Source organism: Mobula birostris, chromosome 5 (assembly GCF_030028105.1).
Source record: "Mobula birostris isolate sMobBir1 chromosome 5, sMobBir1.hap1, whole genome shotgun sequence".
Classification (NCBI taxonomy): Eukaryota; Metazoa; Chordata; class Chondrichthyes; order Myliobatiformes; family Myliobatidae; genus Mobula; species Mobula birostris.
Genome location: NC_092374.1, coordinates 98,507,681 through 98,534,243, shown reverse-complemented (window position 1 = coordinate 98,534,243; position 26,563 = coordinate 98,507,681). Strand labels below are relative to the sequence as shown.

General features: G+C 50.9%; 1 protein-coding gene and 1 long non-coding RNA gene across 4 annotated transcripts in view; one reads left to right on the top strand and one right to left on the bottom strand.

The window, feature by feature from the left end:
- Positions 1–26,563, bottom strand: part of LOC140197916 (kinesin-like protein KIF1C) — a 45,396-nt gene that overhangs the window by 8,235 nt on the left and 10,598 nt on the right. For 2 of the 3 annotated variants that reach the window (XM_072258522.1, XM_072258520.1), the window contains exons 10-21: positions 26,433–26,508; positions 21,728–21,806; positions 21,286–21,425; positions 17,042–17,274; positions 16,432–16,511; positions 15,812–15,887; positions 15,492–15,571; positions 14,306–14,400; positions 13,937–14,020; positions 9,912–10,092; positions 9,491–9,563; positions 7,611–8,204 (exon numbers count right to left, since the gene is read on the bottom strand). In XM_072258522.1, the coding sequence (XP_072114623.1) occupies positions 7,611–8,204; positions 9,491–9,563; positions 9,912–10,092; positions 13,937–14,020; positions 14,306–14,400; positions 15,492–15,571; positions 15,812–15,887; positions 16,432–16,511; positions 17,042–17,274; positions 21,286–21,425; positions 21,728–21,806; positions 26,433–26,508 (1,791 nt within the window). The remainder of the gene's footprint in view (positions 1–7,610; positions 8,205–9,490; positions 9,564–9,911; positions 10,093–13,936; positions 14,021–14,305; positions 14,401–15,491; positions 15,572–15,811; positions 15,888–16,431; positions 16,512–17,041; positions 17,275–21,285; positions 21,426–21,727; positions 21,807–26,432; positions 26,509–26,563) is intronic. The other variant, XM_072258523.1, reaches the window with a different exon arrangement.
- LOC140197917 (uncharacterized) overlaps positions 1–26,563 on the top strand; it is a 39,960-nt gene that overhangs the window by 5,270 nt on the left and 8,127 nt on the right. The window contains exon 2 of the long non-coding RNA XR_011886053.1: positions 1,018–1,154. This is a non-coding gene — a long non-coding RNA (uncharacterized lncRNA). The remainder of the gene's footprint in view (positions 1–1,017; positions 1,155–26,563) is intronic.

The following is a 26,563-nucleotide window of genomic DNA, read 5'->3' as shown; positions in this document are numbered from 1 at the left end:
TTGGGCTCTACTGTGAAAACAGGAGCATGTGATTCACAAATAAAAATCTTCAGTTAAATTGTTCAAAATCCCTGGTTGTAATGCTCATTTCTGCAAACAAAGGGTTGGGGGCTGAATACTTTTACAAGGCTCCAAACAGGGCGTACTGAGGTGTTTTAAGGAAGGATAGATCCCTAGAGCCTGACTAAGTGCATCCTCAGACTTTACTGGGATCGAGGGAAGAAACAGTGAAGGACCCTGCAGAGAGATTTAGCCACAGGTAAAATCCTGGAAGACTGGTGGGTGGTTCATATTGTACTTGGAGTATTGTGTTCAGTTCTGGTCACCTCATTATAGGAAGGACATGGAGAGGGTGAGGGTTTTTACTGTGAAGTTTTCTTTGGAGAGGGTGCAGAGATTTATCAGGATGCTGCCTGGATTAGAGAGCATGGCTTATGAAGTAAGGTTAAGCTAGCTAAGTTTTTTCTTTTTGGAGCAAAGGAGGATGAGGGTTGACTTCATTGAGGTGAACAAAATAATAAGAGGTTTAGATTGAGTGGACAGCCAGAGATCTTCCCCAGGGTAGAAATGGCTAATACGAGGGGGCATAACTTTAAGGTGATTGGAGAAAAGTACAGGGCGGATGTCAGAGGTAGGGTTTTTTTTAAAAAACAGGAAGTGCTGAGTGCATGGAATGTGCTGTCAGGATGGTGGTAGAGGCAGATACGAGGGGTGATTGATCAGTTAGTAGCCTAAAGTAGGAGTCAATTGTAGAAAACCTAGCACATTTATTTTTCAACATAGTCCCCTCCTACATTTACACACTTAGTCCAGCTGTTGTGGAGCATGCGGATCCCTTGTTTGTAGAAGTCGGAGTCTTGGACGTCAGGAGTGGTCCACATTAGGGGTGTTTGATATGTTCATGGCCTAAGGTAGAAGGAGATTAGTTATACAGCTCTCATTACATGCACGTGCAGTTCAACTCTGAGAGATTATGCAGAAAGTTTGAAGTTAATAACTCATCTCCTTCTACCTTAGGCCACGAACTTATCAATCACCCCTACTGTGGACCACTTTCTGGAGGACCAAGACACCGACTTCTGCAAAGAAGGGATCCGTATGCTCCACGACCGCTGGACTAAATGTGTACATGTAGGAGGGGACTATGTTGAAAGGTAAATGTGCTAGGTTTTCTACAATTGACTCCTTCTACCTTAGGCCACGAACTTATCAATCACCCCTCATATGTTAGCGATGTTGAAGAGACTCTTAGACAGAGGCAGAGGGGAAGGCACGGCTCTGTTGGTAAAAAATGAAATTAAATCATTAGAAAGAGGTGACATAGGGTCAAAAGGTGGTCAATCATTGTGGACAGCGCTAAGGAACTGCAAGAGTATAAAGAACCTAATGGGAGTTGTATTCAGACCCTCAAACAGTAGCAAGAATGTGGTTTTCAAGTTACAATGAGAGATAGAAAATGCATGCCAGAAGAACATTGTTACAACGGTCATGGGGGACCTCAATATGCAGATAGATCAGGAAAATGAGGTTGGTGCGGGATTCCAGGAGGAGGAATTTCTAGAGTGACTACGAGATGGCTTGTTAGAGCAGCCTGTGGTTGAGTCCCACTCAGGGATCTGCTTTTTTGGATTGGGTGCTGTGCAATGAATCAGAATTGATTAGAGGGTAAAATGATCATAATATGACTGAATTCACCCGGACATTTGGGAAAGAAGCTGAAGTCAGATGTATCAATATTACAGTGGAGTAAAGGGACTTACAGAGGCACAAGGGGGGAGTTGGCCAGAATTGATTGGAAAAGAACATTGGCAGGGATGACAGCAGAGCAGCAATGGCTGGAATTTCAGGAAGCAACTCAGAAGGCACAGGATATATACATCGCAAAGAGAAAGTATCCTAATGGCAAGATAACACAACCATGGCCACCAAAGCCAACATTAAAGCCAAAGCGAGGGCATATAATAGAGCAAAAATTAGTAGGAAGTTAAGGAATTGGGAAGCTTTTAAATACCAACAGAAGGCAACTAAAAAAGGCATTAAGAAGGTAAAGATGAAATACAAAAGTAAGCTAGCCAATAATATTAAAGAGGATACCAAATGTTTCTTCAGATATACAAAGTGTAAAAGAGAGGCAAGAGTGGATATTGGACTGCTAGCAAACGATGCTGGACAGATAGTATTGAGGGAAAAGGAAATGGCAGATGAACTGAAAAAGTATTTTGCATCAGTCTTCACTGTGGAAGATGCTAGCAGTATGGTGGAAGTTCCAGGTGTCAGGGGTCGTGAAGAGTGTGAAGTTACCATTACTAAAGAGAAGGTTCTTGGGAAACTGAAAGGTCTGAAGATAGACAAGTCATTTGGACCAGATGGTATATACACCAGTATTCTGAAAGAGGTGGCTAAAAAGATTGTGGAGGCATTAGCAACGATCTTTCAAGAATCACTAAATTATGGAGTGGTTCTGGATGACTGGAAAATTACAAATGTCACTCCACTCTTCAAGAAAGGAGAGAGGCTGTAAAAAGGAAATTATAGGCCAGTTAGTCTGACCTCAGTGGTTAAGATGTTGGAGTCGATTATTAAGGATGAGGTCTCAGGGTACTTGGAGGCATATGATAAAACAGACCACAGTCAGCTTGGTTTCCTCAAGGGAAAATCCTGCCTGACAATTCTGTTGGAACTCTTTGAAGAAATAACAAGCAGGATAGACAAAGGAGAATTGGTTGATGTTGTGTACTTGGATTTTCAGAAGGACTTTGACAAGGTACCACACTTATGGCTGCTTAACAAGCTACAAGCCTGTGATATCACAGGACAGACGTGACCATGGATAAAGCAGTGGTTGACTGGCAGGAGGCAAAGATGAAGAATAAAAGGAACCTTTTCTGGCTGGCTGTTGGTGACTAGTGGTTTTCATAAGGGACTATTGTTAGAACCTATTCTTTTTACATTATATGTCAATGATTTGGATGATAGAATTGATGACTGTTGCAAAGATTGAAGACAATATGAAGGTAAGTGGAGGGGCAGGTACTTTTGAGGAAATAGGGGAGGCTACAGAAGGACTTAGATTAGGGGAATGGGCAGATGAATACAGTATCGGGAAGTGTATAGTCATTCACTGGTAGAATAAGTAAAAGGGTAGACTATTTTCTAAGTGGGAGAGAAATTTAAAAAGTGCCTTCACAATCTCTTTGGTCACCTCTTTCAGACTCTTGGTGGTACACCATCTGGTCCAGGTGACTTATCTACCTTCAGAACTTTCAATTTCCCAAGAACCTTCTCTCTTGTAAATGTAACCACACACTTCATGACCCATGACACCTGGAACTTCCACCATACTGCTAGAGTCTTCCAAAGTGAAGACCGATGCAAAATACTTATTTAGTTCATCTGCTATTTCGTTGTCCCATTACCTTTTCCAGTGGTCCAATATCTACTTTATGTACCTGAAGAAAATTTGGTTTTCTCTTTAATATTATTGGCTAGCTTACCTTCGTTTGGTTTTTAAAAACTTCCCAATCCTCTAACTTCTCACATTTTTGTTCTTTTTGCCCTCTTTTTGGATTTTATGTTGGCTTTGACTTCTCCTGTCAGCTATGGTTGCATCATTTTGCCTTTAAAATACTTCTTCATTGGGATGTATCTATCCTGCACCTTCTCAATTGTTCCCAGGAACTCCAGGCATGCTGTTCTGAAGCTGTCCCTTCCAATCAACTTTGTCCAACTCGTCTCTCGTGCCCCTGTAATTCCCTTTAGTCCACTGTAATACTGATACATCTGACTTTAACTTCTCCTTCTCAAATTGCAGGGTGAAGTCTATCATATTATTATCACTGGCCCCTCAGGGCTTCCCTTTGCTGATCCAGTTTACCACTTTATCATCCAGATCGTTGACACAGATGACAAACAACAAGAGACCCAGCACTGATCCCTGCAGCACACCACAGGCCATCAGTCAGAGAGGCAAGCATCTACTGCCACTCTTTAGCTCCTCCCGCAGAGCCAAAGTCTCATCCAATTTACTACCTCATCTTGAATGCCAAACAACAAAACCTTCTTGACCAACTAAAAGAAGGCAACTAAAAAAAGTCATAAAGGAGGAAAAGATGGAATACGAAAGTAAGCTAGCCAATACCATTAGAGGATACCAAAAGTTTCTTCAGATACATAAAGTATAAAAGAGAGGTGAGAGTGGATATTGGAACCTTGTGGGATCTCGTCAAAGGCTTCGCTAAAGTCCATGTAGGCAATATCCATTGCCTTCATCAACTTTCATGGTAACATCCTCAAAAAACTCCAAGATTGATTAGCCACAACCTACCATGCACAGAGCCAAGCTGACTATCCCTAATCAATCTTTGTCCATCCAAATACTGTACTCATAACTGGTCCCTTAGAATACCTTCCAATAACTTTCCCTAGTACTGATGTCAGGCTCACCAGCCCACAAGTTTCTGGCTTATTCTTAGAAACTTTCTTAAGCAGCAGAACATTGGCTATCCTGCAGTCCTCTGGGACCTCACCTGTCACTAAGGATGATTTAAATACCTCTGCAGTTTCCTCACGTCTCCCACTGAGACCGAGGGAACACCTTGTCAGGCCCTGGGGATTTGTCCACCCTAGCCTGCCTCAGAACAGCACACTGCTCAGGAATCTGTATCGGGTCCGTGACCTCGCTGCTGCTTTGCCTCACTTCTATAGACTTGGTGTCCATCTCCCGAGTAAATACAGATGCAAAATATCAATTGAAGATCCCCCCCCCCCCCACTTTTAGTTCCCCGCATCTTCCAGCGACCAATTCTGTTCCTTGCAATCCTTTTGCTCTAGAATCTCTCAGGATTCTCCTTCACCTTGTCTGCTAGGGAAGCTTCATGCCTACTTTTCGCCCTCCTGAAGTGTTCTCTTGCATTTCTTGTAATCCATAAAAACCTCATTTGTTCCTACCTGGCTATACCCGCTATGCACCTCCTTGGTACAACATTATGGGCCAAAGGGCCTGTACTGTGCTTTATGTGTAATTATTTTAAAAGGAGCAGCAAAGACAAGCCAGGAAACAAGTCCAGCGAGTCTGACGTCAGTGGTGACTATGTTATGGAGGGGATTCCAAGGAACAGGATCCAACAGTATCCAGAATGGCAAAGATTGATTATGGGGTGGCACGTAGCATAGTGGTTAGCACAACAGTTTAGAGTACCAGTGACCCGGGTTCACTTCCTGCACTGCTTGTACATCCCCCCTGTGACTACGCAGGTTTCTTCCAGGTGCTCCAGTTTCCTCCCACAGTCCAAAGACGTACCGGTTGGTAGGTTAACTGATCATTGTAAATTGTCCCATGATCAGGCCAGTGTTAAAATGGGGGAGTTGCTGGGCAGCGTGGCTCAAAGGGCTGGAACGGCCTATTCTGTGCCATATCCCAATAAATAAACGTACAAACAAATAAAAATAAATATCAGCACCTGGGGAAGTCACATCTCACAAATATGCTCAGAGATTATAGGATACTGATGATGCTGGGGCAGAGGACATTGTCAAGGTTCCACAGGGAACGCTTGTCTGGGGAGCTGGATCACGTGGATCCAGGGGCGAGTTAGATGACTGTGCTCAGAGGGTGATGCTGGCAGACCGAAAAGCTGTGACAGGTGGTTGGTGCTGGACCCACTGTTTATCATTGATAGAAACAGGTTGGATGCAAATGTACAAGGCATGGTTAGGAAGTTTGCAGATGATATTAAGTAAGTAGTGTTGCAGATCCTCTGTTACATGTTCTTTCGTATGACATGGGCAATCATGGTCCATAATTGTTCTCGGCAAATTTTTCTACAGAAAAATTGCCTTCTTCCGGGAGGTGTCTTTTTATGACGGGTGACCCCATCCATTATCAAAATTCTGCAGAGGTTGCTTCTTGGTGTCAGTGGTCGCATAACCAGGACTTGTGATGTGTACCAGCTGCTCGTATGACCATCCACCACTTTCTCACATGGCTTCACGTGACCCTGATCAAAGGGCGAAGCAAGTGCTACACACTGCTTAAGGGTGACCTGCAATCTAGTGGGGCGAAGGAGCACCTTGCCCCACCTTTGGTAGAGATGTATCTCCACCCTACCACCCAGGTGCTCTAGATAGTGAAAAATTACAGGGGATCTCGATCAGGTGGAACATTAAATGAAAATAATTGAGAAGTATTACATTTTGGAAAGTCAAAACCAGGTTTGGACTTTCCTAGTTAACAGTGGGACCCTCTGGAGTGTCGAACAGGGGAGCTTGGTTCCTTGAAAGCGGTGTCACAGGGTGGTGAAGATGGAGCATGAGGGCACTGAGTACAGGAGTTGGGACACTGTTTTGCAGTTTGTACTGTTGGCCAGGCCACACCTCGAGCACTGGGTCCAGTTTTGGTTGCCCCATCAGTGTTCTACGCCTTTCAAAGTCCAACCCCACTCCCCGTTGGGAGAGATGGAAATGGGCAAGGCCGGCCAACAGGGCTCAGGTGAAACTGTCGAGGCCAATCTCCCATACAGTCAATACAACGGACTGCAGAAACACTGATGAACTCCAACCATACCATCGACTTCAGAAGATGATGGAGACAGGATGGTCCACGCTTCACTTGGAGTCAAGGGCCCAAGTCAGTCAGTCAGCCAGCAGGGAGGCACGCCCTTGGGTCAACTGGTCCATACTAACCAAAACATCTCATCCAAGCAAGACCCATTTGCCATTGTTTGACCTATAAACTTCCAAATTTCTGAAAGTTGTTATTGTACCAGTCTCAACCATTTCCTCTGGTAGCTCAGACAACACAGATATCACCCTTTGTGTAAAAAAAAAGCTGGCTCTCAGGTTCCCGTCTCATTTTAAATCTATGCCCTCTCATTCTAGCAAGAAGTCTGACTGCATTCACCCTGTCTATGCCCCTGATGATCTTGCACACCTCAGCTCACTCACCGAACCCTGTACTTTCTTATCAAAGTAACTGATCTAGGTAGAAAACAACAATGGGCCCAGCCTGCTTTAATGAGATCTGCAAACCTCACCATGCCCTGCACATTCTTATCCAAATCCTTGATTCAGACGCCAAGCACCGACCACTGCCCCCCCCCACCCCCGAGGCTCACCCTAATCGCAGGTCTCCATTCCGACAGACAACCTCCACTATCGCCAACTGGTATCTACCTTCACACCAGCTGTGAAAACATTTACTGAGTTATAACCTTGTCAAAACGTCTTACTGAAGACCATACAAAACAAAGCCACCTCCGTACCTCACGGACAGAAGACTGGCTGACTATATGTGGCAAACAACACCTCTACTCTCTGCCAACAAGCCAGATGTGTTTCAAGTGAGCTCGCTCTCCCTAGATTCCATGCAATCTAACCTTCCAGAGCAGATAACCACATCGAACCTTGTCAAATGCCTTACTGAAGTCCACAAAAACCATGTTTACGACCTTGCCCTCCTCAACTTCCTTGGTCTCTCTCTCTCTCTCTCACACACACACACACACACACACAGGGTCGGTCGGTCGGTCAGACAGACAGACAGACAGACACACACACACACACTATACATGCAGATTCTGGGCCAGGCTACAGGCCAGTTGTCGTGACGTTACCGGATTCGCTGCAGGCACAACCTGTTCCATCTTCAGCACGCGGTCCCTCAGCGCCCGGATTTCCTCGTCCTTCATGTTATTTTGTAGCTTCACCTCCTGCAGGATACCTGTCAGCCTGTCAACGTGAGCCCGCAGGTCATCCACCTCGGCGGCGGGTTGGCCATCGGGCTCCTCACCCACGCCCACCGTGTCCCACACATCCCGCGCCACGGCGCGCCACGTCTCCCGCTCGTTGGGGTCTTTCTTGCCGTACATGCGGGATAGTTCCTTCATCTTCACCACTGTCATGGCCTCAATCTCATCCTTCGAGTGCTTGAAGTCATTAAGGGCCACCTCGTAGCACATCTCCTTCACCGCCTGCATCTTCAGGTCAGCCAGCGTCACCCACCGCGGATCCTTGCTGATGCGGCGCCGCTGGGGGATCTGGTACACAGGCTGTGGCGCCCGCTTCTTCCCACTGCTGGGCAGCCCGCAGCGCCGGACGATGCTCTGCACCTTGCTGGCTGGCAGCTTCTCCCGCAGCGAGGCGATAAGGCGCCAGCTCTCCTCGCACGAGCGTTTGTCTGAGTCATCGCCGCTGTCCGAGTCCGCATACTGCGGGTGAGAGAACAGGGCTCAGTATACGGCAGGGGGTCAGCGTATAGAGTCCGCATACGCAGGAAGCGGGGTCAGTGTACAGAGTCCACAATCGGTGCATAATGCAGAGGGAGAAAGGGTCTGCGTACAGGATCCATGTTGCCCACATACTGTACAGAGCGGGGAGGTCTGCACATGGCGGGTCACTGTACGAGTCTGTGCAGTGCACGTACGGCAGAGGAGCAGGGAGTAAGTGTTTTGGGTCCGTGTACAGCAGGGAGCAGGAGCTGAGTGTATGGGAACACGCACAACACGCTGGAGGAACTCAACAGGTTGGGCAGCATCCGTAAAAACGATGAGTCGATGTTTCGGGCCGGAACCCTTCATCAGGACTGAAGAGGGAGGGGGCAGAGGCCCGATAAAGAAAGTGGGGAGAGGGTGGGAAGGAGAAGGCTGGTAGGTTCCAGGTGATAAACCAGTAAGGGGAAAGATCAAGGGGTGGGGGAGGGGATGTGAAGCAGAGTTGAAGTGGGTGGCAACCAGGATATGTCGGTTATGTCCATACACGGCCTCCTCTACTGCCATGATGAGGTCAAACTCAGGTTGGAGGAGCAACACCTCATATACCATCTGGGTAGTCTCCAGCCCCTCGGTATGAACATAGAATTCTCCAACTTCCGGTAATTCCCTCTCCTTCCCTTCCCCTATCCCTATTTCACTCTGCCCCCTCCCCCAGCTGCCTATCACCTCCCTCTTGGTTCCGCCTCCTTCTACTACCCATTGTGTTTTGCCCTATTCCTTCTTCACCTTTCCTGCCTATCACCTCCCTGCTTCCCTTCCCCACCCCTTGATCTTTCCCCTTACTGGTTTCTCACCTGGAACCTACCAGCCTTCTCCTTCCCACCCTCCACCCACCTTCTTTATAGGGACTCTGCCTCCTCCCTCTTCAGTCCTGACGAAGGGTTCCGGCCCGAGACGTTGACTGATCGTTTCCACGGATGCTGTCCGACCTGCTGAGTTCCTCCAGCGTGTTGTGAGCGTTGCTTTGACCCCAGCATCTGCGGAGTATGTTGTGTTGAGTGTATGGCGTTGTGTACAGTAGTCCATATATGGAACGAGGAAGTGACTGAGTACATTAACAATGTTTAAGAGACACTTGGATGGGAAAGATTTATAGCGACTGGCTCGGGTAGACAGTCAGGGACAGTTCTGTCATTTGGGCCAAAGGGCCTATTTCTGCGCTGTGTGACCATGGATCAGCAGGGGAGGAGTGGTTGGTCAAGGAGGTCAGGGGGTGATCCTACCAGCCGGGACTGCTCCAGTTGTAGGTCGGCCTCCTCCTTCTCACGACGGTACTGGTTCTCCACATCCTGCAGTCTGTGGGTACAGAACACCAGCCAGTCAGAGTGGGAGACTGGCAAACACTCCTAATTTCTGGTCGAACCGTCGACCTCCTGTCCCAGGAGGGCGTCGGCTGCCCCAGGATGAATCCTGGGCCCTGATGTTGGGGCAGAGCTCTGCTTTGTCACCCTGACCTTCCCAGGCGAGCCCTCATCCTTCCCCTAGAGCCTCCCCCGCCCCCCAACACAACCCCCCAGGATTCTGTCACATTCTCCTCCCCACCCCTCACTGGGACCCTCTGCTCTCACTCTCTCCCTCAGGGTCCTCCCCCTCCCGGGATCCTGCCCTACCCCTTCGGGACCCTGTTGCCCCTCCCATTCTTACCTACGCTCCACTTCCAGCCGGATATCGATGCCCTCCTTCTCAAGCAGCTCCCTCTGGGCAAAGGTCCAGTCGGCCGCCTCCGGGAGGGGTCCCAGGCTGGGCCCCCTCTCCCGCTCCAGCCTCACCTGCTCTGGGTGGTTAAATCGGAACACATGGCTCTTCCCCAGCACCACGCGGTTACCTGGTGCAGGAGGGAGGGGTCAGACTCACCGCACGGACACCCCATGACCCACCCACAGTATCACACTGCATCCTACCCACAGCACCATCGCCCCATGACCCACCCACAGTATCACACTGCATCCTACCCACAGCACCATCATCCCCTGTCCCACCCACAGTATCACACTGCATCCTACCCACAGCACCATCGCCCCATGACCCACCCACAGTATCACACTGCATCCTACCCACAGCACCATCATCCCCTGTCCCACCCACAGTATCACACTGCATCCTACCCACAGCACCATCAACCCCTGTCCCACCCACAGTATCACACTGCATCCTACCCACAGCACCATCGCCCCATGACCCACCCACAGTATCACACTGCATCCTACCCACAGCACCATCATCCCCTGTCCCACCCACAGTATCACACTGCATCCTACCCACAGCACCATCAACCCCTGTCCCACCCACAGTATCACACTGCATCCTACCCACAGCACCATCATCCCGTCCCACCCACAGTATCACACTGCATCCTACCCACAGCACCATCATCCCATGTCCCACCCACAGTATCACACTGCATCCTACCCACAGCACCATCATCCCCTGTCCCACCCACAGTATCACACTGCATCCTACCCACAGCACCATCATCCCCTGTCCCACCCACAGTATCACACTGCATCCTACCCACAGCACCATCATCCCATGTCCCACCCACAGTATCACACTGCATCGTACTCACAGCACCATCATCCCCTGTCCCACCCACAGTATCACACTGCATCCCACCCACAGCACCATCGCCCCATGACCCACCCACAGTATCACACTGCATCCTACCCACAGCACCATCATCCCCTGTCCCACCCACAGTATCACACTGCATCCTACCCACAGCACCATCATCCCCTGTCCCACCCACAGTATCACACTGCATCCTACCCACAGCACCATCATCCCCTGTCCCACCCACAGTATCACACTGCATCCTACCCACAGCACCATCATCCCCTGTCCCACCCACAGTATCACACTGCATCCTACCCACAGCACCATCATCCCCTGTCCCACCCACAGTATCACACTGCATCCTACCCACAGCACCATCATCCCCTGTCCCACCCACAGTATCACACTGCATCCTACCCACAGCACCATCATCCCCTGTCCCACCCACAGTATCACACTGCATCCTACCCACAGCACCATCATCCCCTGTCCCACCCACAGTATCACACTGCATCCTACCCACAGCACCATCATCCCCTGTCCCACCCACAGTATCACACTGCATCCTACCCACAGCACCATCATCCCCTGTCCCACCCACAGTATCACACTGCATCCTACCCACAGCACCATCATCCCATGTCCCACCCACAGTATCACACTGCATCCTACCCACAGCACCATCATCCCCTGTCCCACCCACAGTATCACACTGCATCCTACCCACAGCACCATCATCCCATGTCCCACCCACAGTATCACACTGCATCCTACCCACAGCACCATCATCCCCTGTCCCACCCACAGTATCACACTGCATCGTACTCACAGCACCATCATCCCCTGTCCCACCCACAGTATCACACTGCATCCTACCCACAGCACCATCATCCCCTGTCCCACCCACAGTATCACACTGCATCCTACCCACAGCACCATCATCCCCTGTCCCACCCACAGTATCACACTGCATCCTACCCACAGCACCATCATCCCATGTCCCACCCACAGTATCACACTGCATCGTACTCACAGCACCATCATCCCCTGTCCCACCCACAGTATCACACTGCATCCCACCCACAGCACCATCGCCCCATGACCCACCCACAGTATCACACTGCATCCTACCCACAGCACCATCATCCCCTGTCCCACCCACAGTATCACACTGCATCCTACCCACAGCACCATCATCCCCTGTCCCACCCACAGTATCACACTGCATCCTACCCACAGCACCATCATCCCCTGTCCCACCCACAGTATCACACTGCATCCTACCCACAGCACCATCATCCCCTGTCCCACCCACAGTATCACACTGCATCCTACCCACAGCACCATCATCCCCTGTCCCACCCACAGTATCACACTGCATCCTACCCACAGCACCATCATCCCCTGTCCCACCCACAGTATCACACTGCATCCTACCCACAGCACCATCATCCCCTGTCCCACCCACAGTATCACACTGCATCCTACCCACAGCACCATCATCCCCTGTCCCACCCACAGTATCACACTGCATCCTACCCACAGCACCATCATCCCCTGTCCCACCCACAGTATCACACTGCATCCTACCCACAGCACCATCATCCCCTGTCCCACCCACAGTATCACACTGCATCGTACTCACAGCACCATCATCCCCTGTCCCACCCACAGTATCACACTGCATCCTACCCACAGCACCATCATCCCCTGTCCCACCCACAGTATCACACTGCATCCTACCCACAGCACCATCATCCCCTGTCCCACCCACAGTATCACACTGCATCGTACTCACAGCACCATCATCCCCTGTCCCACCCACAGTATCACACTGCATCCCACCCACAGCACCATCGCCCCATGACCCACCCACAGTATCACACTGCATCCTACCCACAGCACCATCATCCCCTGTCCCACCCACAGTATCACACTGCATCCTACCCACAGCACCATCATCCCCTGTCCCACCCACAGTATCACACTGCATCCTACCCACAGCACCATCATCCCATGTCTCAATTACACCAATCGCGTAACCCCCCGACCTGAGGTCCAACAGCACCATTGCCCCATGTCCCATCCACTCCATTGCAGACACATCCTTTCCCTGATAGAGTAACTAGAACTGCTGACACCATTCCAGGTGTGGCCTAACTAGGGTTTGTAAAGTTGCAACATCATGCCCTGAATGCCCAGGCCAGTGCCCCGTTCCTTCTGCACCAACCTGCCCACCAGCATTAACACTCTCAGGAACCTGTACACCGGAACCCCAATCCTCGCTATGCCTGTCTACACCCCTTGCTGCCTCAGTAAAGCAGGCAGCATAATCAGAGGCCCCCACCCACTCGGATATTTTCTCTTCTCCCTTTTCCCACCCGGCAGAAGACAGAAAAGCCTGAAGGCGATTACCACCAGCTCAAGGACATCTCCTACCCCACTGTTAGCAGTATGGCTCCCGAGCATGATGAGATGTTCCTTTGACCTCATTATGACCTTGCACCTTATTGTCTCCCTGCACTGCACTTCCTCTGTAGCTGTTGTACTTTATTCTGCATGCTGTTCTTGTTCTACATCAGTGTATAGCTGCCGTCTGACTTGGCAGAAAGCCTGACCACCTTCTCCACAAAAATGACACCCTTCACCTAGGCAACGTCAGCCATGAGACCCACCTGAGCTGTTCCCATCTGCCGCCTTTGTCCACTTCCCTCTAAACCCAACCTTTCGGTTTATACCCTGCACCCCTGACATTAACCGTGTGGCTGGGAACGCCTGTGCTATACCCTGTCCAAGTGTCCTCACCACTTGCCCCACATCATCTGGAAACTTGTTCCACACATCCACCCCCTGTGGGTGGCCGACTTACCCCACGGAGACCATCCTCTCCCACACAGCTGGTGTCACCAGGCTGGACTGGGATATGGCTCTTGTGGTCAGTGGCTGGAGAGTCAGATCTTTGCATGGGTAGCATCCCTCTCCCCCAAAACCATTGTCACACCCTACATAATCCTCCCCTTCCCCCAACCTTACCCATACCCTCTTCCCTCACTCACCCCCTACACACACCCTCCACCACACCCCCACTTCACTCTCTCCATCCCTCCCCCCGTTACCTTGGCGCAGAACCAGGGGGCCCGTCAGTTGCTTCCCGTTGACATAGGTATCAGCTCCTTCACACGGCTCCAGAGTCACTGTCACTGTGGAGGGAGAGGACATGGCACTCAGTGCATCTGAGCTGGTAGGAGGGGGGGGTAGAGGAGGAGGAGTATCAGGTAGGTGATGTAGAGGTGCAGACGGATAGTGGTAAGGGAGAATGATGGCTCTACGGGGAACCCACTGCCCAGGTTAGGTCCTGGCAGCTCTAGCTTGGGGTTTGTGCATCTGACCACCAACCCCGTCCCCACTACGTGGGCAACCACAGCCACTCCCCTACCCCAGTGTCGGTCCCACCTCCCTTCTGCCCCGCAAATGAGCACACTCACCATCTCCCGCGAGCCCTGTCTCGCTGCGGAACACACAATGCCGGTCCTTGATGAAGTCACCGCTCAGCTTAATGTCAACATCCAACCTTCCGACTCTGGGGACAGAGCACCGAAGTCAGGGCACCAACCTTTGGTCCCGTCACCCTCAGAAACTGCCAACCCTGCCCTCGCCCTCTGATATCCAGAACCTGTCAACCCATGTCCTCAGACCTCTGACCCAGCCAATACCTTCACCTGTCAAGCCCAACCTCTGACTCCAGCCACTCCTTCTGACCCACAGCCCTATCCTCACCCACCAACCCTACCACGGTGAAGCAAGACCAACACACTGGCCCTCCACAGGACAGGTCCCACACTCAGCCGAGGCAAGACCCTACCCCCTGCTCTTTCTGGAATACAAAACAGAATACAAAGCCCTTCGGCCCACGATGTTGTACTGACCCTTTAACCTGCTCCAAGATCAATCCAACCCTTCCCTCCTACATAGCCCTCCATTTTTCTATCATCCACATGCCATTCCAAATGACCCTCGTGCATCCGCCTCTACCACCACCCTGGCAGCACGTTCCTGGCACCCACCACCCTCTGTGTACGAAATCTGTCTCGGACATGACCCCCAGACTTTCCATTTGCAATCACTTTAACATTATGCTCCCTTTGCATTAGCCATTTCTGCCCTGGGGAAATGTCTCTGGCTGTAAACTCTATCTATGCCTCATCATCATCAAGTCACCTCTCATCCTTCTTTGGCCCAAAGGGAAAAGCCCAAGCCTTCTCAACCTGCCCTCAAAATGCATGCTCTGCAGTCCAGGTAGCAGCCTGGTAGCTATCAGCACCCACTCCAAAGCTTCCAACTCCCTCCTAGAATGACCCTGGCACATGAAAGGCGATATACAATTGAGTCTGTTCTCACCCACAGATATTGAATCCCCTACCAGCACCACACTCCTGCCCTTCTCAGCCTCTGAGCCAGAGGCCCAGTCACCACAGCTCCCTCTGCTAGATTGTCCCCCATCCCCCACCCACCCAAACAGGGTCTAAAGCAGTATACCTGTACTGAGATGACCAGGTGCAGGGGTAATCGGCACTGTCTGCCTTTTCCCTTTCCCTCTCCTGACACCCAGTTACCTGTCTCCAGCAACCTCCCAGTATCACCCCATTCTCCCTCCTCTCTTCCCTCACTTACCTGGTCACCCCGTCCTTGATGTAGTACAGGAGACACTCCGACATCAAGGGGTCCTCGTTCAGGTTCACCAAGTGCGGGGTCTGCAACAAAGAAACCACATCACAGCGGCTGCAGGAGGGGGGAGAAACTGGAGGGGACAGGAGGGGGAAATGGGAGGGGATGGCTAGGGGAGGCTTTGAATTCCATGAACTGAGGCTGAGCATGGTGAGAGGAGGTAGGCATCTGGAGTGGTATGGGGAGGGGTGTGCGGGGAGCAGGGAAACTGGGTGCAGAAGCGCGGGGGAGGAGGAGGGGCAAGTTGCTTGGCTGCAGCCACTCACCTTCTTGGGGGAGAAGACGCCAACAGTACCCCCATCTTCTCGGGTGGCAAGACCCATCTCGGCCAGCAGTTCCTCCCTGAGAGAGAGTGGTGTCAGAGATGCCCATGCAAACCAAACACCCCCCTAAACACACCCCCCACTCAACCCCCACCTCCTGAACCTCCCCCTCCATCTCAGCCAAGAGCTCCTCCCTGTGACAGAATGGTGTCAGTAACCCCCCCCCCAACTCCCCACCGTAACAACACACTCCAAATACACCCTCACCTAACCCCAACCTCCTGAACCTCCCCTCCATCTCAGCCAGGAGTTTCCCCCTGTGAGAGTAATATCAGAGACCCCCCCCATGCAACCAAACACTCCCCTAAACATACCCTCCCCAACTCTAACCTCCATCTCGGCCAAGAACTCTCTATGACGGAGAGGGGGATTCAAAGACATATAAAAACTGCAGCCCCCCCCCCCGTCACCCTAACTTCCCATCAACATACCTTCCCCCTCCCACAATCTACCTCCCCACACTCCTCCTCAGCTTTCAAACATTCACCCGCCACACCCACAACAGCGTTCCAACACAGCCGCCTCCTCCACCCCCCTCCCGTTTCGTCCCCGACCCCCCACACCTCTCGACGCGGAGTTGCTCCGTTTTCCGCAGTTTCTCCTCCCAGCTTTCATTCAGCTCCTCGATGATTCTCTCCGTCTCCTGTGGGATCATGCACACCAGAGGTCACGCACCGTGACAAGGGGGAAGTCACTGGGGAAGGGGGCAGGTGCTGTAGAAAGAGGCCGTGCACTATAGAGGGAGAGGCCAAGGTCCAGGGTCTGTGTTGAGCTTGGGCGCGGAGAACCAGCATCACTGGGGGTGGGATTTCGATGCCAATTCGCAGGGAGAGGGTGGATGCCTGGGAGGGGCATCATCAAGAGTACGGTGTTGGATGCCCGACGAAGGGAAGAGACAGCCAGGCAGTGGCAAGTGTCAGATGCAGGGTGGGGGGGGCAGTTGGGAAGGGCTGAGCGGTGTTTTTTTGGGGTGGGGGGGAAGACATGCTGGGGGAGGGGCAGGGCCAAAGGCGAGGGTACAGGGGCGTGACTGGACACAGGGAAAGGGTGACCACTGGATGAAGGCGCAAGTGGTGGAGGGATGGGGTGGGGCTGGCTGGCAGGGGCTGCCAGCAGATGAAGAGCCGAATGGTGGACAGGATATACACACAAACGCACACACTCCGGACTGACCTGCAGACGGTCAAGAGCCTCTTCGCTGGTCAGTGGCCCTGCTGGCACTGCTGGGCCCTGAGATCCCTCCAGGGTCACTGCATCCCTGACCACTGACCCCTCCCTGACCTTGGGCACAGGGCTCACGCCACCCACCTCACTGGGGGAGGGGCTGAAGGAGTCAGGAGTTGCTCCGTTGGACCAGACCGGATCCACAGTGGGCTGGGTAGAGTCCGACTCTGGAAGCCTGACACCTGGGTGGGGGAGGGAGGAGAGAAGGGAGAGGTTTGGACACAGAAATCAGAGAAACTATTCAAATAGGAGCAACCAATGAGACAGGTAGGATGGATGAGGGCCTGCAAAGTGAATTCAGGGAGTTAGGTGCTAAGTTCAAAAACTGGACCTCCAAGGTTGTGATTTCAGAATTGCTACCTGTGCCATGTGCTAGTGAGCCAGAAATAGGAAGCTCAGTTTAACAAGCGGCTAAGATGATGGTGTAGAATGGAGGGCTTCAGATTTTTGGATCATTGAGTTCTCTTGCAGGGAAGGAGGGGCCTGTACAGATGGGACAGTTTGTACCTCAACTGGAGGGATACTAATATCCTTGCAGGAAGATTTGACAGTTCTGTACGTGGGGGGGGGGGGGAGAGGGGAGTGGTTAAGCTAGAATTGCAGGGGAGTGAGCCTACATACAAAGACAGAAATCAAAAGTTTGAGCACGATGGTTCTAATGTTCTGAGTTGTGTACATTTCAGTACAAGGAGTACTGTAGGAAAGGCAGAGGAGCTTAGGGCATAGGTCAGCATGTGGAATTATGGGCTTGCAAACGTTAGTAAGACTTGGTTGCAGGAAGGGCAAGACTGGCAACTTAAGGTTTCAAGGTTCCATTGTGTTACACATGATAAAGGGGGAGGTTATCTAACTAAGTATGTATTTGGATAGACAAGGGCTGATCTGAGAAAGTCAACATGGCCTTGTGCTTATTAGGTTGTGTTTAACTAATCTTATAGAGCTTTTTGAGGATGTTACTCGCAAGGCTGATGAATGTACGGCAGTAGATGTTGTCTATGGACTTTAGCAAGGCCTTTGACAAAGTCCTACATGGGAAATTGGTCCAGAAGGTTCAGTTGCTTGGCATTCAAGATGAACTAGTCAATTGGGTTCAAGAGTGGTTTTATGGGAGAAGCCAGAGAGTGGTAGTAGCTGGTTGCCTCTCTGACTGGAGGCCTGTAACTAGTGTGTGCCACAGCAACCGGGGCTGGATCCGTTGTTGTTTATCATCCATATCAATGATCTGAATTGTAATGTGGTTTAACTGGATCAGCGAACTTGTGGATGACACCAAGATCGGGGGTGTAGTGGACAGTGATGAAAACTACTGAAGCTTGTATGAGGTGTTGCCAGGGTGACATATGTGAGGTGTTGCATTTTGGGAGGACATACTTATATAGCACTTACCCAGAGATACCTGAGGAATGCGGTGACTTCGCAGGTCGATAGGGACCATTTCTACCTTTCGACACATTGGCCTTTATAAGTCAGAGGATTTGGAGTTGGAATGTTATGTTGAAGTTGTACAAGATGTTGGTGAAGATGACACCAAGACTGGAGGTGTAGTGGACAGCAAGGAAGGCTATCGTGGCTTGCAGTGGGATCTGCATCAGCTGGAAAAATGGGCTGAAAAATGGCAGAAGGAATTTAATGCAGACAAGTGTGAGGTGTTGCACTTCGGTAGGACCAGCCAAGGTAGGTCTTACACAGTGAACTGTAGGGCATTGAGGAGTGTGGTAGAACAGAGGGATCTGGAAATACAGGTCCATAATTCTTTGTAAGTGGTCTCACAGGTCATAAACGCAAACACGAGGAAATCTGCAGATGCTGGAATTTCAAGCAACACACACAAAAGTTGTTGGTGAACGCAGTAGGCCAGGCAGTGTCTTGGCCCGAAACGTCGACTGTACGTCTTCCTAGAGATGCTGCCTGGCCTGCTGCGTTCACCAACAACTTTTGTGTGCGTCACAGGTCATAAAGAAAGGTTTGAGCACATGAGGCTTCATAAATCAAAGTATCGAGTACAGGAGAAGTTGAAGTTGTAAAAGACATTGGTGAGGCCAAATTCTGATATTGTGTGCAGTTGTGGTCACCCAGCAACAGGAAAGATCAATAATGTTGAAAGAGTGCAGAGAAAAGGTGTTGTCAGGACTCGAGGGCCTGAGTTATTGGGGAAGGTTGAATAGGCCAAGAGCTTTATTCCCTGGAATGTAGGGAAATCAGGGGAGGTTTGATAGAGGTACACAAAACACCGCAATGGTTGGAGTAAATTGTCCTGTGATTAGGCTCGGGGTATCTAGGAGTGTTTCTCGGTGGTGCCGCTTGCTGGGCTGGGCAGGCCTGTTCAGCGCTGTATCCCTAAGTGAAATAAAATCATGAGGGGTATAAATAGGGTGAATGGAAGCAGGCTCTTCCCCTCACGTTGGGTGAGACTAGATATAGAGCTCATAGGCTTAGGCTGAAAGGGGAAATATTTAAAGGGAACCTGAGGGGGATCTTATTCCATTCAGAGGGTGGTGCGAGTGTGAAATGAACTGCCGGCACAAGTGGATACGGGTGCATTTGTGGCGTTTAAGCTTCGACAGGGAAATAGACAGCTAGGGTTAGTGGTATGGTCCAGTAATTGGATTAGACAGAAGATCAGGTTGACATGGACTAGATGGAGAGTGAAACTCCCTCCACACAGTCCCACCACACACTCCCGGGGTCAGAAACAGAGTGAAGCTCCCTACACACTGTCCCCTCACACACTCCCGGGGTCAGACACAGAGTGAAGCTCCCTCCACACCGTCCCATCACACACTCCCGGGGTCAAACACAGAGTGAAACTCCCTCCACACTGTCCCATCACACACTCCCGGGGTCAGACACAGAATGAATCTCGCTCCACACTGTCCCCTCACACACTCCCGGGGTCAGACACAGAGTGAAGCTCCCTCCACACCGTCCCATCACACACTCCCGGGGTCAGACACAGAGTGAAACTCCCTCCACACTGTCCCCTCACACACTCCCGGGATCAGAAACTCCCTCCACACACTCCCGGGGTCAGAAACAGAGTGAAGCTCCCTCCACACTGTCCCATCACACACTCCTGGGATCAGAAACTCCCTCCACACACTCCCGGGGTCAGAAACAGAGTGAAGCTCCCTCCACACTGTCCCATCACACACGCCCGCGGTCAGACACAGAATGAATCTCCCTCCACACCATCCCATCACACACTCCCGGGGTCAGATACAGAGTGAAGCTCCCTCCACACTGTCCCCTCACACACTCCCGGGGTCAGACACAGAGTGAAACTCTCTCCACACCGTCCCACCACACACTCCCGGGGTCAGATACAGAGTGAAGCTCCCTCCACACTGTCCCCTCACACACTCCCGGGGTCAGACACAGAGTGAAACTCTCTCCACACCGTCCCACCACACACTCCCGGGGTCAGATACAGAGTGAAACTCCCTCCACACTGTTCCACCACACACTCCCGGGGTCAGACACAGAGTGAAGATCCCTCCACACCGTCCCACCACACACTCCCGGGGTCAGACACAGAGTGAAACTCTCTCCACACTGTCCCCTCACACACTCCCGGGGTCAGACACAGAGTGAATCTCCCTCCACACTGTTCCACCACACACTCCCGGGGTCAGACACAGAGTGAATCTCCCTCCACACAGTCCCATCACACACTCCCAGGGTCAGATACAGAGTGAAGCTCCCTCCACACTGTTAAATCACACACTCCCGGGGTCAGATACCGAGTGAAACTCCCTCCACACCGTTCCACCATACACTCCCGGGGTCAGACACAGAATGAAGCTCCCTCCACATTGGTGTTGTGTGTGTGTAGGACCAGATCTCAACTGATGAGTTGATATAAATTGCCCACAATATGTGAGTGGGGGAGAGGTGCGGAGGTGAGGGTAGGTTTTGAGGAACAGGTTATGGAGATAAAGGGGCTCTATCCTTTTAGACAGACACATGAATGGTGAGGGTATGGACGATACCAGGAGAGAACATTTAATATAGATTGGCACTGAGATGGGACAATATTGTGGGCCAAGTGGCCTGTGTGGTGCTATACTACTCTGTGTTGCAGGAGAGTAGACTGTGATCTATGGGATTCCCTGCCGACACAGACTGAGGGGCCGTCGGTCAGTCGGGGAAATAGATGTTGGGGGTTCCTGAGTCATTGCCCCCACAAGCCTCACCTTGGACCAATGCCAGCCCCTGGGTGCTTAGCAGCTGCCTGAGGCGGGACACCTCCTCCTTCAGCTCGCGGATCAGCCGGGCATTGGGGTCCTCATTCACCACTGCATTACATTTGATCTGCTTGGCTCGGTCTGCGTACCTACAGGGAAAACAGTACGGCTTGCTTAAATGCAGGACCATGGCCCGAAACACAGCAGTACGTGTAAACGCAACACCCTAGACTGAAAAACAGCGGTCTGCGTCAACGCAGGACCCTGCCCAATACACAGCACCACCCACCCCCTAGCTCTCAAATTTATCCCCACCCCACCCACAGCCTGTGCCCATGTCTGACACCCTGCCTCTCACCCTCCCACCAAAGGGGCTCCAGCACCAATGCCTCCTCACTCACTGAACAGGCACCCCACCCCCCAGACTCTGACAACACCCCTCCATCCCTACCTCAGTGTGCTGAGGGTTTCCTCGTAGTTGATGTCCGCGGGGCTGAGGGCGGCGATCATGGCCGTTCGAGAGTTGCCTCCTGAGTAGGCAAGAGGAGGGAAGTCAGTGGCATTACGCCAAGAGGGCAGGGGTAGGGGAAGGGCGTCAGAGGGCAGGGGTGGGGGAAGGGCGTCAGGGGGCAGGGGAAGGGCGTCAGAGGGCAGGGGAAGGGGAAGGGAAGGTGGTCAAGGTGACATTCAGGTCAGCCATGATGTTGTGAAACAGTAGTGTAGGTGGCCTCGTCTCATTAACCCCTCCCCCCCACCCCGTCCCCTCAAGCTATTCCATAGAAACATAGAAAATAGGTGCAGGAGTAGGCCATTCGGCCCTTCGAGCCTGCACCGCCATTTATTATGATCATGGCTGATCATCCAACTCAGAACCCCACCCAGCCTTCCCTCCATACCCCCTGATCCCCGTAGCCACAAGGGCCATATCTAACTCCCTCTTAAATATAGCCAATGAACTGGCCTCAACTGTTTCCTGTGGCAGAGAATTCCACAGATTCGCCACTCTCTGTGTGAAGAAGTTTTTCCTAATCTCGGTCCTAAAAGGCTTCCCCTTTATCCTCAAACTGTGACCCCTCCTTCTGGACTTCCCCAACATCAGGAACAATCTTCCTGCATGTAGCCTGTCCAGTCCCTTTAGGATTTTATATGTTTCAATCAGATCCCCCCTCAATCTTCTAAATTCCAACGAGTACAAGCCCAGTTCATCCAGTCTTTCTTCATATGAAAGTCCTGCCATCCCAGGAATCAATCTGGTGAACCTTCTTTGTACTCCCTCTATGGCAGGGATGTCTTTCCTCAGATTAGGGGACCAAAACTGCACACAATACTCCAGGTGTGGTCTCACCAAGGCCTTGTACAACTGCAGTAGTATCTCCCTGCTCCTGTATTCGAATCCTCTCGCTATAAATGCCAGCATATCATTCGCCTTTTTCACCACCTGCTGTACCTGCATGCCCACTTTCAATGACTGGTGTACAATGACACCCAGGTCTCGTTGCACCTCCCCTTTTCCTAATCGGCCACCATTCAGATAATAATCTGTTTTCCTATTTTTACCACCAAAGTGGATAACTTCACATTTATCCACATTAAATTGCATCTGCCATGAATTTGCCCACTCACCCAACCTATCCAAGTCACTCTGCATCCTCTTAGCATCCTCCTCACAGCTAACACTGCCGCCCAGCTTCGTGTCATCCGCAAACTTGGAGATGCTGCATTTAATTCCCTCATCCAAGTCACTAATATATATTGTAAACAACTGGGGTCCCAGCACTGAGCCTTGCGGTACCCCACTGGTCACCGCCTGCCATTCTGAAAAGGTCCCGTTTATTCCCAATCTTTGCTTCCTGTCTGCTAACCAATTCTCCATCCACATCAATACCTTACCCCCAATACCATGTGCTTTAAGTTTGCACACTAATCTCCTGTGTGGGACCTTGTCAAAAGCCTTTTGAAAATCCAAATATACCACATCCACTGGTTCTCCCCTATCCACTCTACTAGTTACATCCTCAAAAAATTCAATGAGATTCGTCAGACATGATTTTCCTTTCACAAATCCATGCTGACTTTGTCCGATGATTTCACTGCTTTCCAAATGTGCTGTTATCACATCTTTGATAACTGACTCCAGCAATTTTCCCACCACCGACGTTAGGCTAACCGGTCTATAATTCCCCGGTTTCTCTGTCCCTCCTTTTTTAAAAAGTGGGGTTACATTAGCCACCCTCCAATCCTCAGGAACTAGTCCAGAATCTAACGAGTTTTGAAAAATTATCACAAATGCATCCACTATTTCTTGGGCTACTTCCTTAAGCACTCTAGGATGCAGACCATCTAGCCCTGGGGATTTATCTGCCTTCAATCCCTTCAATTTACCTAACACCACTTCCCTACTAACAAGTATTTCGCTCAGTTCCTCCATCTCACTGGACCCTCTGTCCCCTACTATTTCTGGAAGATTATTTATGTCCTCCTTAGTGAAGACAGAACCAAAGTAATTATTCAATTGGTCTGCCATGTCCTTGCTCCCCATAATCAATTCACCTGTTTTTGTCTGTAGGGGACCTACATTTGTCTTTACCAGTCTTTTCCTTTTTACATATCTATAAAAGCTTTTACAGTCAGTTTTTATGTTCCCTGCCAGTTTTCTCTCATAATCTTTTTTCCCCTTCCCAATTAAGCCCTTTGTCCTCCTCTGCTGAACTCTGAATTTCTCCCAGTCCTCAGGTGAGCCACTTTCTCTGGCTAATTTGTATGCTTCTTCTTTGGAATTGATACTATCCCTAATTTCTCTTGTCAGCCACGGGTGCACTACCTTCCTTGATTTATTCTTTTGCCAAACTGGGATGAACATTTGTTGTAGTTCATCCATGCGATCTTTAAATGCTTGCCATTGCATATCCACCGTCAATCCTTTAAGTGTCATTTGCCAGTCTATCTTAGCTAATTCACGTCTCATACCTTCAAAGTTACCCCTCTTTAAGTTCAGAACCTTTGTTTCTGAATTAACTATGTCACTCTCCATCTTAATGAAGAATTCCACCATATTATGGTCACTCTTACCCAAGGGGCCTCTCACAACAAGATTGCTAACTAACCCTTCCTCATTGCTCAAAACCCAGTCCAGAATAGCCTGCTCTCTAGTTGGTTCCTCGACATGTTGGTTCAAAAAACCATCCCGCATACATTCCAAGAAATCCTCTTCCTCAGCACCTTTACCAATTTGGTTCACCCAATCTACATGTAGATTGAAGTCACCCATTATAACTGCTGTTCCTTTATTGCACACATTTCTAATTTCCTGTTTAATACCATCTCCGACCTCACTACTACTGTTAGGTGGCCTGTACACAATTCCCACCAGCGTCTTCTGCCCCTTAGTGTTACGCAGCTCTACCCATATCGATTCCACATCTTCCCGGCTTATGTCCTTCCTTTCTATTGCGTTAATCTCTTCTTTAACCAGCAACGCCACCCCACCTCCCCTTCCTTCATGTCTATCCCTCCTGAATATTGAATATCCCTGAACGTTGAGCTCCCATCCTTGGTCACCCTGGAGCCACGTCTCTGTGATCCCAACTATATCATAATCATTAATAACAATCTGCACTTTCAATTCATCCACCTTATTACGAATGCTCCTTGCATTGACACACAAAGCCTTCAGGCGCTCTTTTACAACTCTCTTAGCCCTTATACAATTATGTTGAAAAGTGGCCCTTTTTAATGCTTGCCCTGGATTTGTCGGCCTGCCACTTTTACTCTTCTCCTTAGTACTTTTTGCTTCTACCCTCACTTTACACCCCCCTGCCTCTCTGCACTGGTTCCCATCCCCCTGTTGTGAACTAACCTCCTCACGCCTAGCCTCTTTAATTTGATTCCCACCCCCCAACCATTCTAGTTTAAAGTCACCTCAGAAGCCCTCGCTAATCTCCCTGCCAGGGTATTGGTCCCCCTAGGATTCAAGTGTAACCCGTCCTTTTTGTACAGGTCACGCCTGTGCCAAAAGAGGTCCCAATGATCCAAAAACTTGAATCCCTGCCCCCTGCTCCAATCCCTCAGCCATGCATTTATCCTCCACCTCATCGCATTCCTACTCTCACTGTCGCGTGGCACAGGCAGTAATCCTGAGATTACTACCTTTGCGGTCCTTTTTCTCAACTCCCTTCCTAGCTCCCTATATTCTCCTTTCAGGACCTCATCCCTTTTCCTACCTATGTCATTGGTACCTATATGTACCACGACCTCTGGCTCCTCACCCTCCCACTTCAGGATATCTTGGACACGATCAGAAATATCCCGGACCCTGGCACGAGGGAGGCAGACTACCATCTGGGTCTCTGGACTGCGTCCACAGAATCGCCTATCTGACCCCCTTACTATCGAGTCCCCTATTACTACTGCCCTCCTCTTCCTTGCCCTACCCTTCTGAGCCACTGGGCCAGACTCTGTGCCGGAGGCACGGCCACTGTCGCTTCCCCCGGGTAAGCTGTCCCCCCCCAACAGTACTCAAACAGGAGTACCTGTTGTTAAGGGGTACAGCCACTGGGGTACTCCCTATTACCTGACTCTTCCCCTTCCCCCTCCTAACCGTGACCCACTTGTCTGCCTCCCGTGGCCCCGGCGTGACCATCTGCCTGCAACTCCTCTCTATCAACTCCTCGCTCTCCCTGACCAGACGAAGGTCATCGAGCTGCAGCTCCAGTTCCGTAACGCGGTCCCTTAGGAGCTGCATCTCGATGCACTTGGCGCAGATGTAGACGTCCGGGAGGCTTGGAGACTCCAGGGCCTCCCACATCCGACACTGAGAACAGCAAACTGCCCTCACACTCATACTGCCCCTCTCCTCAAATAACAACAGAAAATGAATGCCAAACCTCCCTCGCCTCGCCCGTTTCTGCCTAAGCCCTTAAGCCTTCACTCTGCTCCCACTCACTCCGCAGCCCGCAAACTACACTGCCCGCTCTATGAGGCTCTGTTCCTTTTAAATCTGCCGCGCTGCACTGCCCGACGTCACACGCCTGTGCAGTCCCGCCTCTCAGAACGCCGTTGGAGAAAAAAAAATAACGAAAATTTCAAAAATATCTTTCTCGGCACTCCCACTCAGACTCTCAGACTCCTTCTTCGAATGCACTCAGATGGCACCTCACCCAGATTCTCCTTCAGCAGCCAGGTCAGCACAGAGTCCCGGTACGGAATGAACTCAGACTTCTTCCTCTTGCCCTGCTGAACCAAAAGAAGCAACTGTGAACTGACTGGGTATCTGGTCAGTGGGGGTTGG